This window comes from Scatophagus argus, chromosome 8 (assembly GCF_020382885.2).
Source record: "Scatophagus argus isolate fScaArg1 chromosome 8, fScaArg1.pri, whole genome shotgun sequence".
In the NCBI taxonomy this organism is placed as follows: domain Eukaryota; kingdom Metazoa; phylum Chordata; class Actinopteri; family Scatophagidae; genus Scatophagus; species Scatophagus argus.
This window is the reverse complement of record NC_058500.1, coordinates 8328618-8347107: the sequence shown is the minus strand read 5'-3', so window position 1 is coordinate 8347107 and position 18490 is coordinate 8328618. Positions and strand designations below refer to the sequence as shown.

Sequence of the window (18490 nt, the reverse complement as noted above, 5' to 3'; positions counted from 1 at the left end):
ACTTTCCTTGCTGTTGGAATGTTTGTGAAAGTGCCTATGAAATTTCATGACCCATATGGAGAACACAGTTGTATGACGACAAACACATACATGAGGTCAGTGTGATGTGTTTTACTGGCTACCTAAAGATGTTTGTTGTAAAATATTTCCCCAAAATATCTACTTATAGCCAAGTCTCTTCAAATGCTATTAAATCAACTTACTACAACTGTGCACTATAATGGGCCTTTTTCACAGTAAACATTTTGACTCACTGGTGCTGTTACTGAATTCTTCTGGATAATGTAACAATCCTATTCGTTTGTGTTATGACTATCATTTTAATTATTTAAACCTCCTAACTTTTCAAAAAAAAAATTCTATTCTTTCAGTCCAAAGTGGTGGACAGCTCTAAAGGCTGCAAGGCCCATGACATGCCTTGGCTGTCATTGCTATGGAGAAAAAGACAGTTATAGTTGATGCTTTCATCCAAAATTGACCCTGAATGTAAAATTGAGTTGATTTGAGTAGCAAATCAGTTTTGTCAATAGTGTAAATCTTTGCAGAACCATTGGAGTCACAGTTGACTTCCCACTTATGTTTTTATGTCCACAGATGTGTACCTTTTTAATTGAAGAACTATTGAAGTATTTTCTGATGCAGCTGGTCATTTTTTGTACCAATGATACAGCAAGGAGTGGAAATATTTGGCCATTTCTCTTCCCGAGCCACAGGAAAAAGCTCCCTCCACTTTACTCCACTCATTCGAAAGTCTGTCCTCCGCAGTGTCTGCTTCGAAATGACAAATGTAGAGGATAAGCGCTGTTTTACATAAACAGTTTACTTTGTTAAGTGACTGTGTGAGTACTTGTATCAGTACTTCGTATCAGCAAGTACCCAAATGTAATTACTCGTACTTGTGTTATCAGTGCATTCCCAGCCGCTTCAATAACACGCATGAAAGCTTTTTGTCTCTGCAAAGGCAAAATTTGGTATTTACAATATGAACTTGATCGGATGTGGTGAAATTTTTGACACACCAGGTGAAATATCGGTGTGTAATTTTGTGAATCTGTTTGAAGGTGTCGTCCCTCTGCCAGGTTGCTAAACATGGCTGCCATAGTGTAATGGCTGAATCAAGTGATGGTCAGTGAGGAGCTGCATTACAGACAATCTGCAGCTTCTTGTCTCTGCCTGCTCAACAAAATCAATGAACCAGTGTCTTTTCTGTTTTCCAGGTCTGAATCTGACTCTTCCAGAACGGTCAGGTACGTCCAACTGCTCAACGTCCTCGTCTGATGAGAACCGTACATCAGCCTGAATGTTGTGAATATTCCCTCTTAAAACTAAATCGTGTGCCTTTTGGTTAGAACAGTCGTCTTGCCTGGGAAAATGGTTTGATGAAGGTGTTGTTTAAGTGCTTTTGGTCTGACTCTGTAAAGCTGAAAATCATTGCATCCTCATGGTGCTTGCCGCAGTGAGGCTGACCTGATATGGTGCTTGTCATCGGTGTTTGTGGATATTACAGTGTGGAGGAAATGATGAGATTTTATGTCAAGTGCGGTCCAAGGTCACATTCCTCTATCGCTAGCTTGTTTGGTCTTTGAACTTAAGCGGCTGAGGACTGGTAGGGCATCTCAGCCGACGGAGCGGACTCATTTAAAAACTGCAATATGAATCCGTCATTGCTGCGAACAACAGCTAGAAAATGTTTGTCTTGCTTGTAGAGAGTAGCTGGGCCTCTCTCACTGGTAAACACACTCCTTATCTGCAGCTACTCTCTTTAGGGATGTCTCGCTGTGAGATCCAAACAGCCTCTTCCTCTGCCTCTGTAGCACTCTGTATTAAGGACCGGCCGTGTCTAGACAAGTTAAACAGAAATGTAGTGGAGCCTGTGTTTTAGTGAAAATTTTCCAGGCTGTGTCTGTTCTTCCCTTGGGTGCTCCACTGTCTGTGATCCCCAGGCTGCTGCTTCTTCTGCTCTGAATGTCCTATCACAAATTTGAAGTGAATCCAGAGGGCCACAGCCTGGAGATATGTGTCAGTCTTTTGTCTTTATTCCACCACTGTGTGTGTGTGTGTGTGTGTGTATGCATGCACACATGCAAGAGTGAGACGTGTAGATGTGAAGCCTGTCTGCCACTCAGTCACATCCCCACTAACAGTGTTTGTACCAAAGGCAAGGGAAAAAGAGAAGAAAATAGGTTACATCAAAATTTTATATGTACTGTATAAAATCAGTGGAGAGAAAATATCCCATTAATCCTTAATATTTTTTGTTTTAGTGTTTTAGGTAGGAGACCAGGTGTTACTCTCACTCAAAACATCTGTATGCTGTACTGAAGTTATTTAAAAATTTAGAAACATTTGTTTTTGATTACAAAACTCTGCCTTGGGTGAAATTACTTGTGGACAACAGAGGGCTTTTAGCAGTAGTAATAATATTTGCAAACTGCCAAAAATATTTATTGGAAAACATGATCCAAGACAAAAACATTGCACCTGAAATAGTCTCCTGTTTAAACTCATGACCTTTTTGCTTGCATAACAAGAGCCGCTGAAAGATAGTTTAGCAGCTCCATTGCAGGACCTTGAAACTGAAGCAGCTAAATGGAATTCAGCCATGACTATTTTTGCTATTGACACATTGCCAGTGTACAGTATTGTGCAACACAATTGTTCGTTGTATGTTATTATTATCCTAATGCTAAGGGAAAACTGTGGAAATAAACGTACATCTCCGTGTGTGTGTGTGAATACCAGCGGTTTATAATAACTAATGCAATATTTTTTAACTTCCATTCACTGCCCCCTGATTAACAAAAAATAGATTTTTTGTGTTTCCACATTACGGAGTCTGAAGTCACGCTGATGCTGATGTTGGACTTTAAAAGCAGTAGAAATGGAGGACAAGCCTTTGGAGACGAACAATCCCATCTCACCAAATTGATGCTTTGATGCGGTTGGAAGCCTCCCAAACGGCAGCAACCTTCTTCATGCCGTATTTGGTTGCGAATTTGGCCAGAGTTCCCAGAATCTTCGCCTCATTAATGTGAAGCTGCTGTGCCAACACTCTTATTGTGCTGCCGGATAAACGAAAGTTCGATCTTCATGTGCACATCTCTACCAACACATTTTGCATCATGTGACTCGCTGGCAGCTGCATACCTAGGTTGGATGCAAAAAGCCATGACATTTCTGAATTAAAGTGATTGCTGACTTCTGCTCAGCTTTTAGAAACAGTCATGATGGCACTGATCCCAAAAGTCAATGAAAAGCTTCAAGAGCAGCTCATCTCCCACCATGTCAGGTGCAGCTGTTGACATTGTAGTTGCAGCTGTGTTCCAGCTGCTCGGCATGACAGCTCCCTCTCATCAAGTTAGCAAGGCTGGACATATAAATTGGACAGGATGTACAGGACTGACAGCAACTGTAAAACAGTTTATCAAATTCATTGGATAACAAACAAGGGATTATTACAAGACTTTACTAGTTAATGAATGAATGAATCAGTTCATGAAATGACCAAATTTTCAAGTGGTTAATTTAAAAAAAATCTGTAATTGGACAATAGAAATAAGATTAATCTTCTGACTAAAGTCACATAACATGATCACATGGGAAAATCAGCAAATTCTCAGGAACAGCCCCTAGGAGGTGCTAAAACAACAATGATGCTTACCTGTCAACTAAAAATGTAACTGTAACCGTACTTTGCTTCAAAATGGCTGTAACAAAATTCCATCTTGAACATCCAGGCTTCCGCCAACAAGACACCAGTCCTGACTAGGAACAGTCACACCTCCCATCAGGTTATGTCAATCATGCAATCCAAGAGAGCTCCACTAACCTGCTCCCCATACACAATGGAGCAGTTAGCCTCAGTGCAAACATGTTACTGCATCTAATGCTTTCCCTGTGGATATAGCGCAAGTGCCTCTCATAATTCAGTGGCATCACTTTAAAGTCAAGCAGAAGCCAGATTTAAATTGCTGCGAATTTTTCAGTCACGTGCTTTATCTCGGCCCCGTGTTCCTCTTTGTATCAGAGCTCGACGGTGTTTAAGATCAACTACAACTGCCAACACTGCACTGTGCTGACAACACGCAGCAGACTTACAGTCTCTTACATCTCTCACCCTGTTAATATGCCACACCATGAGACAAGTGAGCTTGGCTGTTTAAAATTTTGTGTGTTACATTGCTTGGTAGGTTTCATTATCATTAATAATGGAAAAGCCACTGAACTTGGCACAGGCACTATAAATAAATAAGCCCTGCTCCCGATGGATTGCTTCGCACTGGTTTGATAGAAGTCTGAGCGTGTGTTTGTGTTTGTGTGTGAAGAGAGAGATGGCGAGAGAAAGAGATTGGCCCTGTTGGTGATGGAGGGATTATTTTCATGCACACTCTGTGGTTAATGAGAGAGGAATAACAACATGGCAGTGTTTAATTGGTCTGCTGTCCTGTAATCAGAATGGATGGCTTCATTCAGATGTGATTAGAACCTGGGTGAGGTAGGCAGGCAGGCGGGTGCTGAACAGCCTCAGTGACCTGCTTTTTATTGGTTTGTTCTTCACTGAACTTCTGATGATAAGATGCTCTACCATTCCCTGATGCACCTTTGTGCAGCTCTCATTCATAAACCCAGAGAAGCACACGACAAAATCCTGCAGTTGGAAGAGGACTGCCACACTTTATCATACCAACCGCAATGAGAGTGCAGGATGAAAGTGTTGCTGTCTACCATTGAACACTCTGAAAGTCGATTTGTGCTGTTGTTATGTATACCTGTTTACCTGTGCCCGGTGAGCTTGTGTATTGTGGCGGATGGCGGCTGATTTATTCGGAGTGTGTGAAAAGGGAGAGGTTAATGAAATGTCCTACTGTTTGGGATGGTTTTTCCATGACTGTGTGAGGTCTGTTTTATTGAGCATGTTAGGTCAGATGCACAGGGAGACCAGAGTAGTTTGTCGGAGAACTGCTGCATAGTGAACGACTGGAAGTATTCTAGAAAGCCTCAGTGGGGTCTGTGGCTTTTATTTCCCGGTAATTCTCACAGAGAGTTGGGCAAACAGAGAGGCAGGGATTATAGAGCCAGTCCCATCATTGAGGAGATGACAATGAAGAGAATAAAGCTTTACTGGGCTGTTTTTGTGGAGGTCAAAATCTCTATCAAAGTGTGTCTGAAAACAATACCAATAAGCAAAGTGTTTGCTGTCAATTTAAACATTAATTCTGTTGTATTCAGTGTAAAACCGTGGCACCATTACCAAAGCAGAATTAACATATAATTTTAAATGGGAGCAAAGACATTGCATTCCTGCAACTTCTTTTGATACTGACAGATGAGGGATTTGCTGAAACAGCCATGAAGCTGCAGTTTCTCTATCTGCAGGCAAGACCTTTCTTTAAAACAGTACAATGTGTGGACTGGACTGTGCTTAATTCACACAGAAATGTAGCCTAAAAAGAGCTGGCCGGTCCTCTGGTGCAGGGCAGTTGAACTGATTTTTGTCTGCAGGGATGAGATGTGATAGTGCTGCGTTTCAGGGTTGGCCCAGTGCTGTCGCTCATCCTCAGCCGGCCCTCTCTGCAGGAACCACGCGAAACTATCGTCTTCTCCTTGGCCATCTCTTGTTGCCATGGAGAGCAATGCTCAACTTTGATGGGTAGGAGGACGAGGCTGCCGTATTCGTCCTTGTGCGAGTCCTTTTTCACTGAGCAAACGCGGTTCCAGGTCTTAACCAAGCACTCTTCTGAAAACGCTGGCCTCCACGGGAATTAAACAAAACATAGCATGTGTGTGCAGTACACGGTGAAAGAAATACGAAGGACATGGTTTTTCAGTCCTAGAGCGTCATTGTCCAATGAAAAGAAATACCTTTTTTTTTTTTTTTTTGCCTAATCGTCGTGGTTCAGTGACTGACAGAAACACATTTGAGTGTTGGACTCTGCAGCACTGAGTGTAACTAATGGAAAAGAGGGATAAAATTCAGACTTATTCAAGGTTCACAGCTCTCAACTCAGTCAGAGCGGATACATTAGCATTTTTGAAATTAATAATTCATTATTTTGAAACAGCAGCAAATGGCAGCAGCCATGACTCAATTAGCCACTGATATTACTCAGGACCTCAGAGTGTGTTCATGCAGAGTAGAAACTGTGCTGAAGATTATATGACACTTTTTTATTTAAAATCTGTTTACAAAGTGGATGGCTGTGAATTAAAGGAGGAAACTGAGTCTTATGGGGTTTCATGTGTTTTTTTTTGTTTTGTTTTTTTTACCATCAGCAATTATTTCTTCCACAAATGTACGTGCAGAGTTTTCCTAAATCAAGCTGGAAGCTATGGCTGTCATCATAGGACTGATGGCTTTTTCTGGAAAGCCAGCTGAGGTGGTATAATTTTGATGAAGACCTTGTGCCCACAGAGAGATGGGGTGGACTGTTGATGTTTGACTGCAAGTTGACAGTCTGACAAATGTGCCCGGCCTTTCTGAGAGAGCCAGCCCAAAGGTGGCAAAGCCCAGTGAAAGCCTTGACAAACAATACATGAGAGAAAATTGTCTCTGTGGAAATGCTGTCTAGTGGAAGGAGATGAGAAATGTCTCAGTGATGAGGACAAAACTGCAGTACCCTGAGCACAAATTATGAATTCGCACAAAACACTGTGTTAACCTTTGCTTTTCTTTTGTCATGACATTTTTTTTTTTTACAATTGGCCTGGAAGTTATACTGATTATGTTTTGTAAATATATTAAGGACCAAGTTAATGCACCAGAAATATCACTTTTTAAGCCCATTAATCATTAGTACACATTAAAGTATACTTAGATACCAACAACTAAAGGGACAGTTCACCTAAAAATGAAAATGAAATCTTTATCTACTCACTCCCTGAGCTGATGGAAAGTCGGCCATTAAATTAATGTAAACGTTACTGTACCATACAGCTGGCCTGGTATAATCCAAGTGTCCTGAAGCACCAGGATCACTCTTCCGTTGTGCAGATGTATGAAAATGTAACCGTCCTCATCGACCTGCTTACTTTTGTTTCTGCTCAGCAAACAGAAATGACACTTTTTGACAGAAAACCCTGAAGGAAAGCATCTTCCATGAGCCATTTGCACTTGAAGTGCCTAATCTTATCTTGCTAATGCTTTACTATGACCTCATGAGGATGAGCTTTATGATGACATGTTTTCTGCTTGAACAATCCCAATGTGTAACAAAACAAAAACACTGATATGTAGCTACACACCTGGCTTCTCCTCTGTTGTTTCACCATATAGAAAACCCCACCCTGCAAGTTGATTGATTAATGTTTCCTTAAAAATGTGACATATGAAACCTTGCGGTTGCCAGATCTTATTATTACATCTGGTTGAGCCTCAAGCAGAATGCAGAGCAATCATATAAGATTTAAAGGGTTTGTTTTACATCAGACATCTGAGAATTGTGTTTTGTTACAGTATGGTTTGTCCTTCTGTAGGAGACATGCCTCCCTACCTGTCAAAGTCACAGAAAATCCCGGGAGGTTAGAGTCTGCAGGCCACAGGAGAGTCGACCCCTGCCGCAAATGGAAGTCAGCATCCTTTGGGTACAGTAAGATGTTTTTTTTTTATAATTATGTGCATAATGTTTGTCCCATGTGTACCACAGCTTTGCCAGAACCATGGCACAGCAGCCTTTTTCTCGTCTTACTTTTGCCTTGATATGTAGTCCTTAAAGTCCTTACGGCACGTATCGACGCCCTTGTAATTTGCCTTTCAGATAAATCAGTCATGACAGCTTGACGTCTGCTAACTTTGCCGTGTCGTAATGTTTGAGTCTTTGCAGCTGTTCTCCGGTCCATCTGCTTTTCTATGACACAGCAGTTTCAGTGCTGCAGTGTTGCTTTTCTGATGTGTACAATGAACTCCAGTGGCGAGATGCGCTATAGGAGGAGTTCATTAGTCTTAGCCTTAATGAAATATGATCCCTGCGTATATGAGCATTCATCGTTTAAGCCATTAGCCTGTGCTGAGCTTGGTGCTTGAGAGAGTCTCTCAAAAAACAAGGAGAGATGAGCGCAGGCATCCGCATTGGTGGGACAGACTTAGACGGGCTTCAAAAGGCCGGTTTCAAAGACGCCTCCAAGTGCTGTGTGCTTCATCATCAAAAACCAATGTGCGCCTAATCCATAGCCCACTTTTGGCTCATGAACAGCCCAAAAATAAATCCTGGTGCAAAGTGGGAACATGAGCTATTTTTAAAGAGCAGTGTTCTGGAGTTTCTGATGAGTAGGAACATCTGTGAGTTGTTTTTAGACTTTGGTAACTCTGCAGAAATGAGGAATTTGCTATTTCTCTCACTCATTTGTGCCGTCTCTTCATTGTCCCCGTGTGATTATTGCTCTGTAAGTAATTTTCAAGCACAGCTGAAAGCTAATAGGTTAAATGGATCATGACTGTAAACAAGAGGATGGCTGTGATCGGAGCTTGATTGTTTTCCTCTCCGTCTCAGCAGCGTTGTTTACTTCTGTTTAGGCTCACCCGTCTCACACAGACACACTGTAATCAACCCTTATTTAGCAAATGATGACGGTGAGAATGTGCACCTGTCAAATACCTGATCATTTTGACTTCACAACTTTACAGATGGTTTATGTATTGCTGTTTCCCAGGGGCACAGTATTGATTAAAATCATCAAATTTCTGTTGATTATTGGAGTCAGTTTGGTCAGTTTTCCCATGTGGAAGATAATAAATGTGTTTGGGCGACGTGAAACAAAGACACCACATTCACACACAAACAGAAAGCAAGCAGAAAGCAAATGTGCATCTTCAACAGCTGCTTTTCCCCCCTCACTTGCATTATTCTGTTTATTACTGCTATTACTTTTAGCAAGACAGGAAATTGCCTTTACATGAAATGACAAAGTTCCTGGGCCTTATTTGAACCCAGGATGTTGTAGTTAATGTGGTATGCGCTGTGGACCTATGAGTCAACAGAAAACAACATTTTTCACATCACATCTGAAAAGAAATGTGACAAAAAGTGTTGGGCAATCGTTCTCGGTTGAAGCAGTGTTGCTGTGCGATGCTCTCAGTCAGCGATTGATCTTGGTGACTGTGTTTGTGTGGCATTAGAAGGAAAGGAGGAAGTGAAACATTAATTATTGTGCCATTTGTGAGCTTCTGTGCCCTGCAGTATGCTGAATAAGTCTCCTTGCTTTTAGATATTCTGAGTGAGCTCGATGGAGAATTTTAAAGAAAACTTTGATGATATGAAGTGTATGTAGTTCTAGCATTATTGGGCAGAAACTTCAAAAAAAAAATCCCTTTCGTGTTTAGTCATTGCAACCCAGTTCACACCCCTGTAAGATGCTGTCGTCATGTAAAAGTTTCAGTAATTCCTGCAGACTTTGGAAACTGAGTTGAAGAAAGTGATAGGAATTAATGGGGCAGCTTTGGTGTTGAAGGAGTGCTGTTCACTGAGACTGACTCGCTCAACATGCTCAACATGCTTAATGCCACCTTTGGGGCGATCTCTGGGGACGACCATTCAGTGCGAGCAGAGCAGCTGCCAGACTGTAATACCAGAACGATACCCCAGGGATTCACTTGAATGGTTGCTCCTGCTGTATATTTCTTCTTTACCTTCACCTTTCTTTATCCTGCCTTGTTTTCACCTCTCTTGTGTTACTCTCTGTCTGTTCTTGCCTGTGCTCTATCTCTCTTCGCCTCCTGCCCTCTAGTCAATAAAGCAATCCCATGCAAAAGTAGCCTGAGCTAAAGATCCACGCAGGCAGCGTTATAGCATACATGTTATTCCCCAGGCCTGACTGTGCATATTTGAGTCAATGCAGTTAGTTAATGATGTAGCTGTTGGGCCGCTGGGTATGATGATCCTGCCACTAAGCCTCCTAAGATGATCGGCAGAAGGAGCATCGAGTGAATTATCTCAGAACTACAACAATAAGCCTGAAAACCGTTCAAATTGATTGTATTCCCTTCAGTAACGCCAGAGTGTATTAGCCAGCTCATCCAGATGCTTGGAGCACAACACTTGTCTCACTGGCTTTCGTGATGCCAGGATTTGTTTTTTCTTTCATATTGAGGACAGACACATATGGAATTTTTACACACACACACACACTCACACACACATATATATGCTTATATATGCTTCTGTTGGAAGAAAATACATTAATTGCAGTTTTTTTTGGATGTAATAAAGTCAAAGATTTATGTCTGTTAGGGTTCAGAAGACAGAAAACGACTACACTTGATAAGTTTACCATTTCCCTGTTTATCAAACACACAACAGCTTTCAAAAACAGCTTTCAGTGATTGTGTTGCAGCAGCGGAAAGTGATGTCTTTTAAATCAGAGAAGGCTACTTCATTACTTTCTGCTTGATTAAACAACTGTAACAGTTAATTAAAGAAGAATTGTTGCTTATTTATTTTCTGTTGATTGACTAATTTATTCTCTTTATTTGATTGTTTCAGCATCGTTTAACTGAACAAATTGCATGTGTTTCATTTTAAAAACATATCTGAATATGCCCCAATTGTGATTTTCACCCCGGTTCTGTTGATCATGAGGAGAAAAGTGTGAACAAAATTTTATCGGTTTTGGCTTTCAAAACTTGAATGTGGAAATGCTTCTTTTAACGTGGCTGCGAGGTTTCACATGCGAATAGGCGCTGTTACCACCGGCCAGTACAATTACTGAAACGTAGCATGTGTGTTGATGCCTCCAGCTCAATGGAATATTTTAACCTGAAAGGAGGCGGTAGATTTACCTGAGCCCTGTCAGAATAACCCACATCAAATCCACAAACGTGTTCCTCGAGGTTTCTTTCCATTCTTGACTTGCCTGCATTGCTATCCAGCGCAGTCACTAAACCTGAGCCTGGAGACCCCCCACAGCTAAAGAGGAGAAATCATAGCAAAATGAAATTTAAAGTGTAAAAGAGCTAAATGCTATCCTTTAAGCAACAAGTGTGGCAAATCCATAAGAAAACTGCACTAGGACTCCAGCAGCCCCCCCCCCAAATTACATGATGTGTAGCACTTCATAATGAACGTATAAACTCGAAATCTGCAAAAACATAAGCTTATGTCCAGGCATTTCTTTGTACACACAGGCAAGTAAATTAGTAAAAAGAAAGTCTGTGAATTTGTTGATGAATTATAAATTGGATACTTCAATAACTGCTGACAGCTACAAAAAAACCCAAAAAAACCAAATGAAAGTGGTCAAAATGGCTTCTTGACCTGTTACACTTCCCAAGAAAGGAGCAGGATGAAATTCCTCTGGGTTTGTTGTGGCAAACACAACGGACATACTCAGCTGTATGGCAGGCGGACCTGTTGAACGTCTTTTTACTGAGCATGAAGTCAACGTTACAATTGGTTATGAAGGCTGTCAAGTTTTATCATTTTTGAAATCTTGTCTTTTCTTTTGTGTCCCACTCTTCTCTTTCAGTCACGATTATTTCCCCCACATGCCCCTTCCACACAGCTGTGTAGGAGTCCATTATAAAAAGAAACCCATTATGAAAAGTATTTCCAGTTTTGTGGTTATTGTAATGTCTTTTGGCTGTTTGACTCGTGCCTCTTTCATTTCTCCTGCTCTACTGCCCTTATTGTCTTCCCATGACTGCTGACTGCTGTAGTGCTGTATGGCAGAGATAGGTGACAGCAAGTGTGTTCGTGTCAGCTTGAGAGAGTGAAAGTGGAGCAGTCAGTCGGACCAATAGGGATGCAGGATTGCAGCTTATTATGAGACAGGGTAATTGCTGTGTATGGTCGACTAAGTAGAAAAGAATCTGAATTCATCTTAAGGCATGTGGATTCAACTTGAAAGGAAACAGTACAAAAGCAAGAGTGTTGGTACTGATGCAGGAATATAGGTGACCTCATCAATAGAGGAAAAAGCAACTTCCTCTATCTGTGCCAGCTATTAAACCACATGAAGAAAAGAAAAGCATGTTTTTAACTGAGTGGGGTTTTGCCTGTGCAGTAGCTGCTGTTTTCATTTCCTGCAGCTGCCTTGTAGTTCAGCCCTGTCCAGAGTTAAGACCTCTCTGCACCCGTCAAGCCCAGCTTAAGGCTGAATGAATGCTTTTAAATAACCAAGATGCCAGCTACTTATTTTTCCTCACTTCATGCTTCCCTTTTGATTCCATCCTTTTCCAGACACTCTTTTTTATTTCTTCCACTCAGTCAAAAAATATTTGCTCCTCTATATTCTCTCTGACACTTTTGTCTATCTATGCTTCTCTCTTTCTACCTTCTCAATTAATGAAACACATCTGACTCATGGCTAATGGACACGGGCAGTGGCTTTGCAGAGGTAAAAGTAAGGCTGGGTGGTCATGGCTGAGTGTAAATCTTTCTGCAAGCATTTATGTCCCTCTCTCAAAGCCCCCAAGGCATAAAGAGGTCATAAAGCTGCTAATATAGCACTGCTCCGTTTATTTGTGCTCTGTGCTCTGATTTGGCGTCTGACCATTAGAACAGATCTGAACCAGGAGCTCCATTTCATGTCTAAATAATTCAGATGCTTAATGATATTCATTATAGTGAGTGACTATTTCAGAATAGATCCTGTGATTATCTCCAGGCCCTATAATAATACTGCTGCAGAGCCTATTGATTCCCGGGAATGGCTTGCGTTCACGGGATCACAGACCCTCAGCCTCCCTGCTAAGGTAAACAGCCAGTGTGTTATTTGCTGTTGGCTGGAGGCAGGAAGGCAGCTCGTGAGCCTGTGATGTAGCCGTAGGGTTGAATGCGGCAGACAAGTGACACATGCAGTAGAAATGGAGAAGTATTCCCATATGTAGGTTCTTGAACTCGGCATCGCGTGTGTTATTGTGTGTTTTTCGCTGCTGCATTTCCCCCCAGTAAGGTCTTGGAACAGGGCTTAACTACACAGTTAACGTTTATTGTATGGAGCAGCGAACAGTCCTTGGCAAATGAAGGAGCAGTTTTTGTGTGCGAGACTTAGTGTCGTTTTAAAAACAAAGCTGCAATGAAAGTGCCATCCGCCTCCCGTAAAGCTCAGCCAGTTGTATGAATTCTTTATTTATTGACCCTTTTTTATTTGCTGCCGTTGTTATTGTAAAGTTTTGATTTCACCAGATGGGAAATCACAAGTGCAGAATGATTTAAAAGGCCTATGAAACAGAGGGCCCACTTCCATAATGTGTTTGAACTCTTGGGAAAGCTCTCGTTCGTCTTTGAAGTTCCCAGCTTCTGTTTCGTCATCACATTCTCTAAGAGTTAATTACAGGCTCCATGCTGCGCTGTGAAGCTCGATCACTGGAAAACGCACAGTTTTGATTCTGGACCGCGTATGGCCATGTGGCTTATGATAAGTTTCTAAGGAGTCTAAGTAACAGAGGAGAATGTGAGGCTGTTTGTGCCATTTCGCCCAGTTTTGATGTTGATCCTTTTGGCTAAAGGAGAAATGCCTGTTCTGTCGCTCTTCTCTGTGAGTGTCTTCATTGTTTTTGTTGCAGTCAGACAATTACACAACACCTAAACAGTTTTGAAAGATAATGACATCACATCTATGTTGTATACATATGGAACTGAAGTTTGAGTCCCTGTGTTATTTAAAGACTCTGATGACCTGATATTCAATTTTCACTGTCAAAATATTCAACCTCTTCCCCTTTTCCAGTCACATTTTGTTAGTAAAATTGTCTGTATTGTCTCAATAACTGAAAATGTTACTCAATAGATACATACAATAAATGGCAGATAAATATAGTCATTTATCAGAAAAAAATGCCAAACATTCACGATTTTCATTCACTGTGACAATTTACTGTTTTTTTGGGGGTTTTTTGTTTGTGTTATGCCACTGTAAACTTAACATATTTGTGTTGTTTGGAAAAATAATGGGTATCTTAAAAGGTTCTGGGAAACTGTGTTGTGCATTTAAAAGTTTTTTCTAGTTTTTTAGAGGCTAATATGAAAAAAAAATCCCAAATCTTTTTTATAATACAAATAATTTATAAATCTCTTTCAGTCCTGCACAAAGGAGTACATCACATAATAGACTTGAGTACACATTAGCTGCAGATACACTGGGACTAACCAGAGTATACTGCATATTTGTTCAAGGTCTGCAAGTAGCAAAGATGTTACAAAGCTTTTTGTTTTCTTTAGATGATCCTCTGTTCAGTTTGTTCTGAGCTTATTCAAAGGTTGGAACTGTGGATCAGTGTTGAAGCACAAGATTACCTTCATTCCGCAGCTTCAACCTTAAACCCTTGAATCACGTATCGGTGACAGTGGTCGTGACATGAACCATCATATGGTCATCACTTCAAAAACAATATGTGGTCTGTATGTGTGGAAAAAGCAGCTTAATCATAACAAAATGTGTACTTTTTTGTGCTGGAGGCAGAAGTTTCTATGCTTGAGGTAAATGCATCTCTTGAGTAGTAATAAAAAGACATCCAGGTGTCTATAGTGACAAAATCATGTGTGACAGTGTGATTTTGAAAGCCTTTAAACGCGATACAAACTCAGCTGACACATCCCGATTCTAGTGAAAATATGTTTCCAGGATCCTTTTTTGCAACCAATGCTGTGCTTTCACCCTGTTACCCACTGTCACTTTCCCTGGTAAAGCAGATGTAGTGAGAGATTAGTGATCTTGTGTGACTCTCTTATCCTTTCATCAGCTTCATGCCACAGTAATATCATGCAAAGGGCCGCTGAGCGCTTCAGATATGTCTCCCAGTCTGATAGGATAGGCAATTTGCAATTCCATAGCTCCATATCGCGGCTCAAATCTGATGGGGGGGTGTTTCAGGCATGAGTTGAGGGAGCAAGGTGCAGCACACTACTCCCCAGGAAATGAGACTGGAGAGCTGAAGTGCTTGTTCTCAGCTTCTTTTTCAGCTCTGCTACTCAAAAGGAGGGATTTGTTCTGTGTATGTGCAATGAGACATTAACAAGATGCCGTTGCTGCTGAAAGTGTTGTGCTTGGAGAACAAATCTCCTCCGGGTGAGAAGCAGAAAGGGCACATGACAGAGGGATTAGATTGTGAAAATAGAAGGGGCTATTATGAGCATGAATAAGACATGCGAAAGCAGCCCAATCTGGTCGAGGAGGATGGCATAATAAATACTAAAACACCTTTTCTTTGGCCTTTGACTTAGGACTCACATGCAGTATATCAGAAAATACACATTACTTCATCAGTCAGCTGGAACTGGAGCAGAGATTGTGAGGCAGGCCTTTTTGTCCAACATCAATGACTGACCTCGCAAATGTTCTACTGCATGAATGGGCAAAAATTCCCATAGAAACGCTCCAAAATCTTGTGGAAAGCCTTCCCAGAAGAGTGGAAGCTGTTATAGCTGCAAAGCTGTCTATGTATTTAGAATGCAATGTCATTAAAGTCCCTGTTGGTGTAAAGGTCAGGTGACCCAATACTTTTGTCTATATAATGTATCAGATGTGCACATCAGTGCCACTGACACCAACTTATCAAGAAGTTTAAACTCCTGCGATGGCAGCAAAGAGCCGCAGCACAGGCCCAAGTGGTCATGAAACGGCTCTGTTTGTACTTCACAGTTAGAGGCAGAGAGATGGCTCTTTGTTTGGCCTGCTATGAAAAGCTCGTCTGTCTTCTGCCTCTGATGTTCTCAGGCCTGAAGCCAAGTAAATGACAGAAGGAGCCTTTGCACAGAGCCGTGCCCGCTGCCAGAGAGCTGCAGAGAGGCTTCGCTGCTAACATGGAAAAAAACAGCAGGGAAACTAAACCTCTCACCCCTCATCTCCAGCATTGGGTGGAGAGGTCACTATCAGGGGAATTCAGTTTTTCCAGCTGTTGATACTAACTGGAGTGGTTGGAAAAATGTTTTTGTGCGATGAAAAGATAATAGGTATGTTTTTAAGCAGAACGGGTTACTGAAATCTGGACAGTGCTGAAATAACTATAAGTAACGTGGGCTGTGATGTTTTTCATTTTAACTCTGACGTGCTGTGATTAAGCAAATAAACTGAATTTTGCTAAATTAAGCATGCAAGCATGAGCTTGTTTTCCCTGCCATCAGTAATGATATTGATCCCACCAGGCTGGCCTTGCTCATGCAGAAGAGGTGATGCACTGCCATCTTGTGGTTTGCAGATTGTAGTGCTGTGATGAATGTTGGTTCTGTCCTGCCTGTCCTTCTCTTTGTTTCTCTCTCTCTCTCTTTTTCTGATGTGTTTGAAGTGGGCTGAAGTCTCAAGAGAGGAGACGGGACCCCTGCAGAGCAGCTGAGCTGAGGACAAAACTGCTTCCAAGGCACAGACAGTTCCACCAGTACTGGTGTTCCTGCATATAGTGACGATGCATACAAAAACACTGCGCAAAGAACATACAGTTTCTCTTGTTAAAGCTTGATAGGATCCATGAAGATAAGCAAGAACAGAATGCACTTTGATGGCAGTAAATTGCTGCATCAGTTCTGAGAAGTTCAAGTGATCTCCAGCAGTTTGTATATCTCTGTTATCTGTCTTTATATCCACTAAGGCAACTCAGCAGAGACGGACAGCCAACTCTGCTTGAAACAAGCCATGTCAGGAAATCCTGTGATGTTCTATTCCAGCTGAGCAACTCATTTTTTTTTTTTTGTCTTTTCTTGTTTTTTTACGACAAGTTCGTACAGCAACAGTTAAACTAATAGTAGTGCATCTAATAATCATTTTCACCAATGATTAGCCTACTGACTCTTTATTTTAGGAAACTATTTGTTGTTTATAAAATGTCAGGAAATACTGAAAAATGTCCTTCACAATTGTTCAGTACAAGAATGACTTTTTTCAAGACCAAAGCCCAAAGACAATCAATTTTCTGTTGAAAAAGACTTAAAACCAGTGAATATTTTGCATTTACAAAGCTGGAACCAGGGAGTTTTTGGCTTTGAGTTAAAAAAAAAGAAAGAATTCTGTGATTAATCTATCATCAAAAAGTGGGAGCTTAATCCTTTGTGACTAATTGCTTCAGGCTCTAGAGTCAATCTCACTTGTGTCTTTTGGTGTTTATACTCAGCTGTTTAAGATCTAAATGAAAAATTCACACTCACGTTAGCATTCTCTGGTTTTACCACCCTAACATTTTTCTATGGCAGTTTTTTAACAGCAAAAAAAGAGATGCATGGGTCCACTATTGTTTTTGGTTTTTATAAAATATTTACAAAGTTGTCATATGTTGGGTGACTCAACTTTGTTCTTTGCTTCATCATCATTATTGGAGTTTTGGTGGAATGTTACCAAAACTAAATTTATAGCATTTGGGCAAGCTAATGCAATGAAACTCAACTCGTATGCAGATGATCAGAACCACATTACTGGGTGTTACATTTGATCATTTACTCTCCTGGTCTGATCATATTGATTGCATTGTTTCCATGATTGGAAACGCCAGTATTATTTCCAGGAAATTATCTGCATATGCTCAGTCTTCTGTTAATATTGATGTTGTTTAGTCAATTTTGCTCGAGGGAGTCTTTTGTGGAAAAACTGGCATATACTGGTTTTCGTCAGTCAGGTGGTACCATGTCCACGAACAAGTGCATGGTGAGAACGGTGGCCATTTCCTGTGACTGTAAAAGCTTCTACAGTTTGTTCTTTGTGTGCATGTGGGTGTGTGTGCGTGTAACCTGTGTATGTGTATCTGTGTGTGTGTGTGTGTGTGTGTGTGTTATGTGCTTCCATCCTTCCAGCCTTCTGTACACAGTGCTGCACACAATCGTACTGCTATAGTCCAGCAGCCCTCATATGCCAAGGCCACCTGGATTAAAAGAGGCCAGATGGTGACAGAGGAGAGCAGGGCACTAGAAAGCCAACGTATGTAATATTTGTACATCTGAAAGGCCACACAGCAGCATGTCTGGATGTACGGAGGAACGTGTTAGGCCATCAAGTAAAGTTGCATTTCTTTTCTGTCAAATGTTTCTTTATTGGATCTGATAATTCACTACTTTGTGTATAACATTCAGTTGTACTGAGTGTGTACATGTGTGTATGTATGCCTGTGTGGAAGCACTGAAACGTGTTTTTGTGTTGAAAAGAATTTCACTGAATTCATGAATTTAAGGTTACTTGTCAGTTTGAAAGAGCATCTTCCTCACCGCTCTGCTGCTGTGTGTGTGTGTATGTGTGTGTGTGTGCATGCGTGTGTCTGTGTGTGCGTGCGCTGACTACTAACACTCTGCTCAGGGGTTTGCAGATGCACAATCTGTACTGAACTGAATGGAGCTTGACGTCGCCCCTGTCAGATCCCCTCCCCCCACAACCTTTCGCCATGCGTGCACACACACATATATGTGCACAGTGAACAGAGATGAATTTTACTGGAACAACTGACTAATGAACTGTCTCCGTGCTCTATACAGCAGCTGACATTACCAGTACTAGTAAGGAACGAGGAGTTAACAAGTCTAAAGGCCCGCTGATTAGAGGCAGCAATCTATAATGTGTCCAGTGATTGAAAATGTTGAATATA

General features: G+C 41.3%; 1 protein-coding gene across 3 annotated transcripts in view; it reads left to right on the top strand.

The window, feature by feature from the left end:
* LOC124062733 (IQ motif and SEC7 domain-containing protein 1-like) overlaps positions 1 to 18490 on the top strand; it is an 87089-nt gene that overhangs the window by 13336 nt on the left and 55263 nt on the right. For 2 of the 3 annotated variants that reach the window (XM_046395629.1, XM_046395635.1), the window contains exons 2-3: positions 1218 to 1247; positions 7474 to 7581. In XM_046395629.1, the coding sequence (XP_046251585.1) occupies positions 1218 to 1247; positions 7474 to 7581 (138 nt within the window). The remainder of the gene's footprint in view (positions 1 to 1217; positions 1248 to 7473; positions 7582 to 18490) is intronic. The other variant, XM_046395630.1, reaches the window with a different exon arrangement.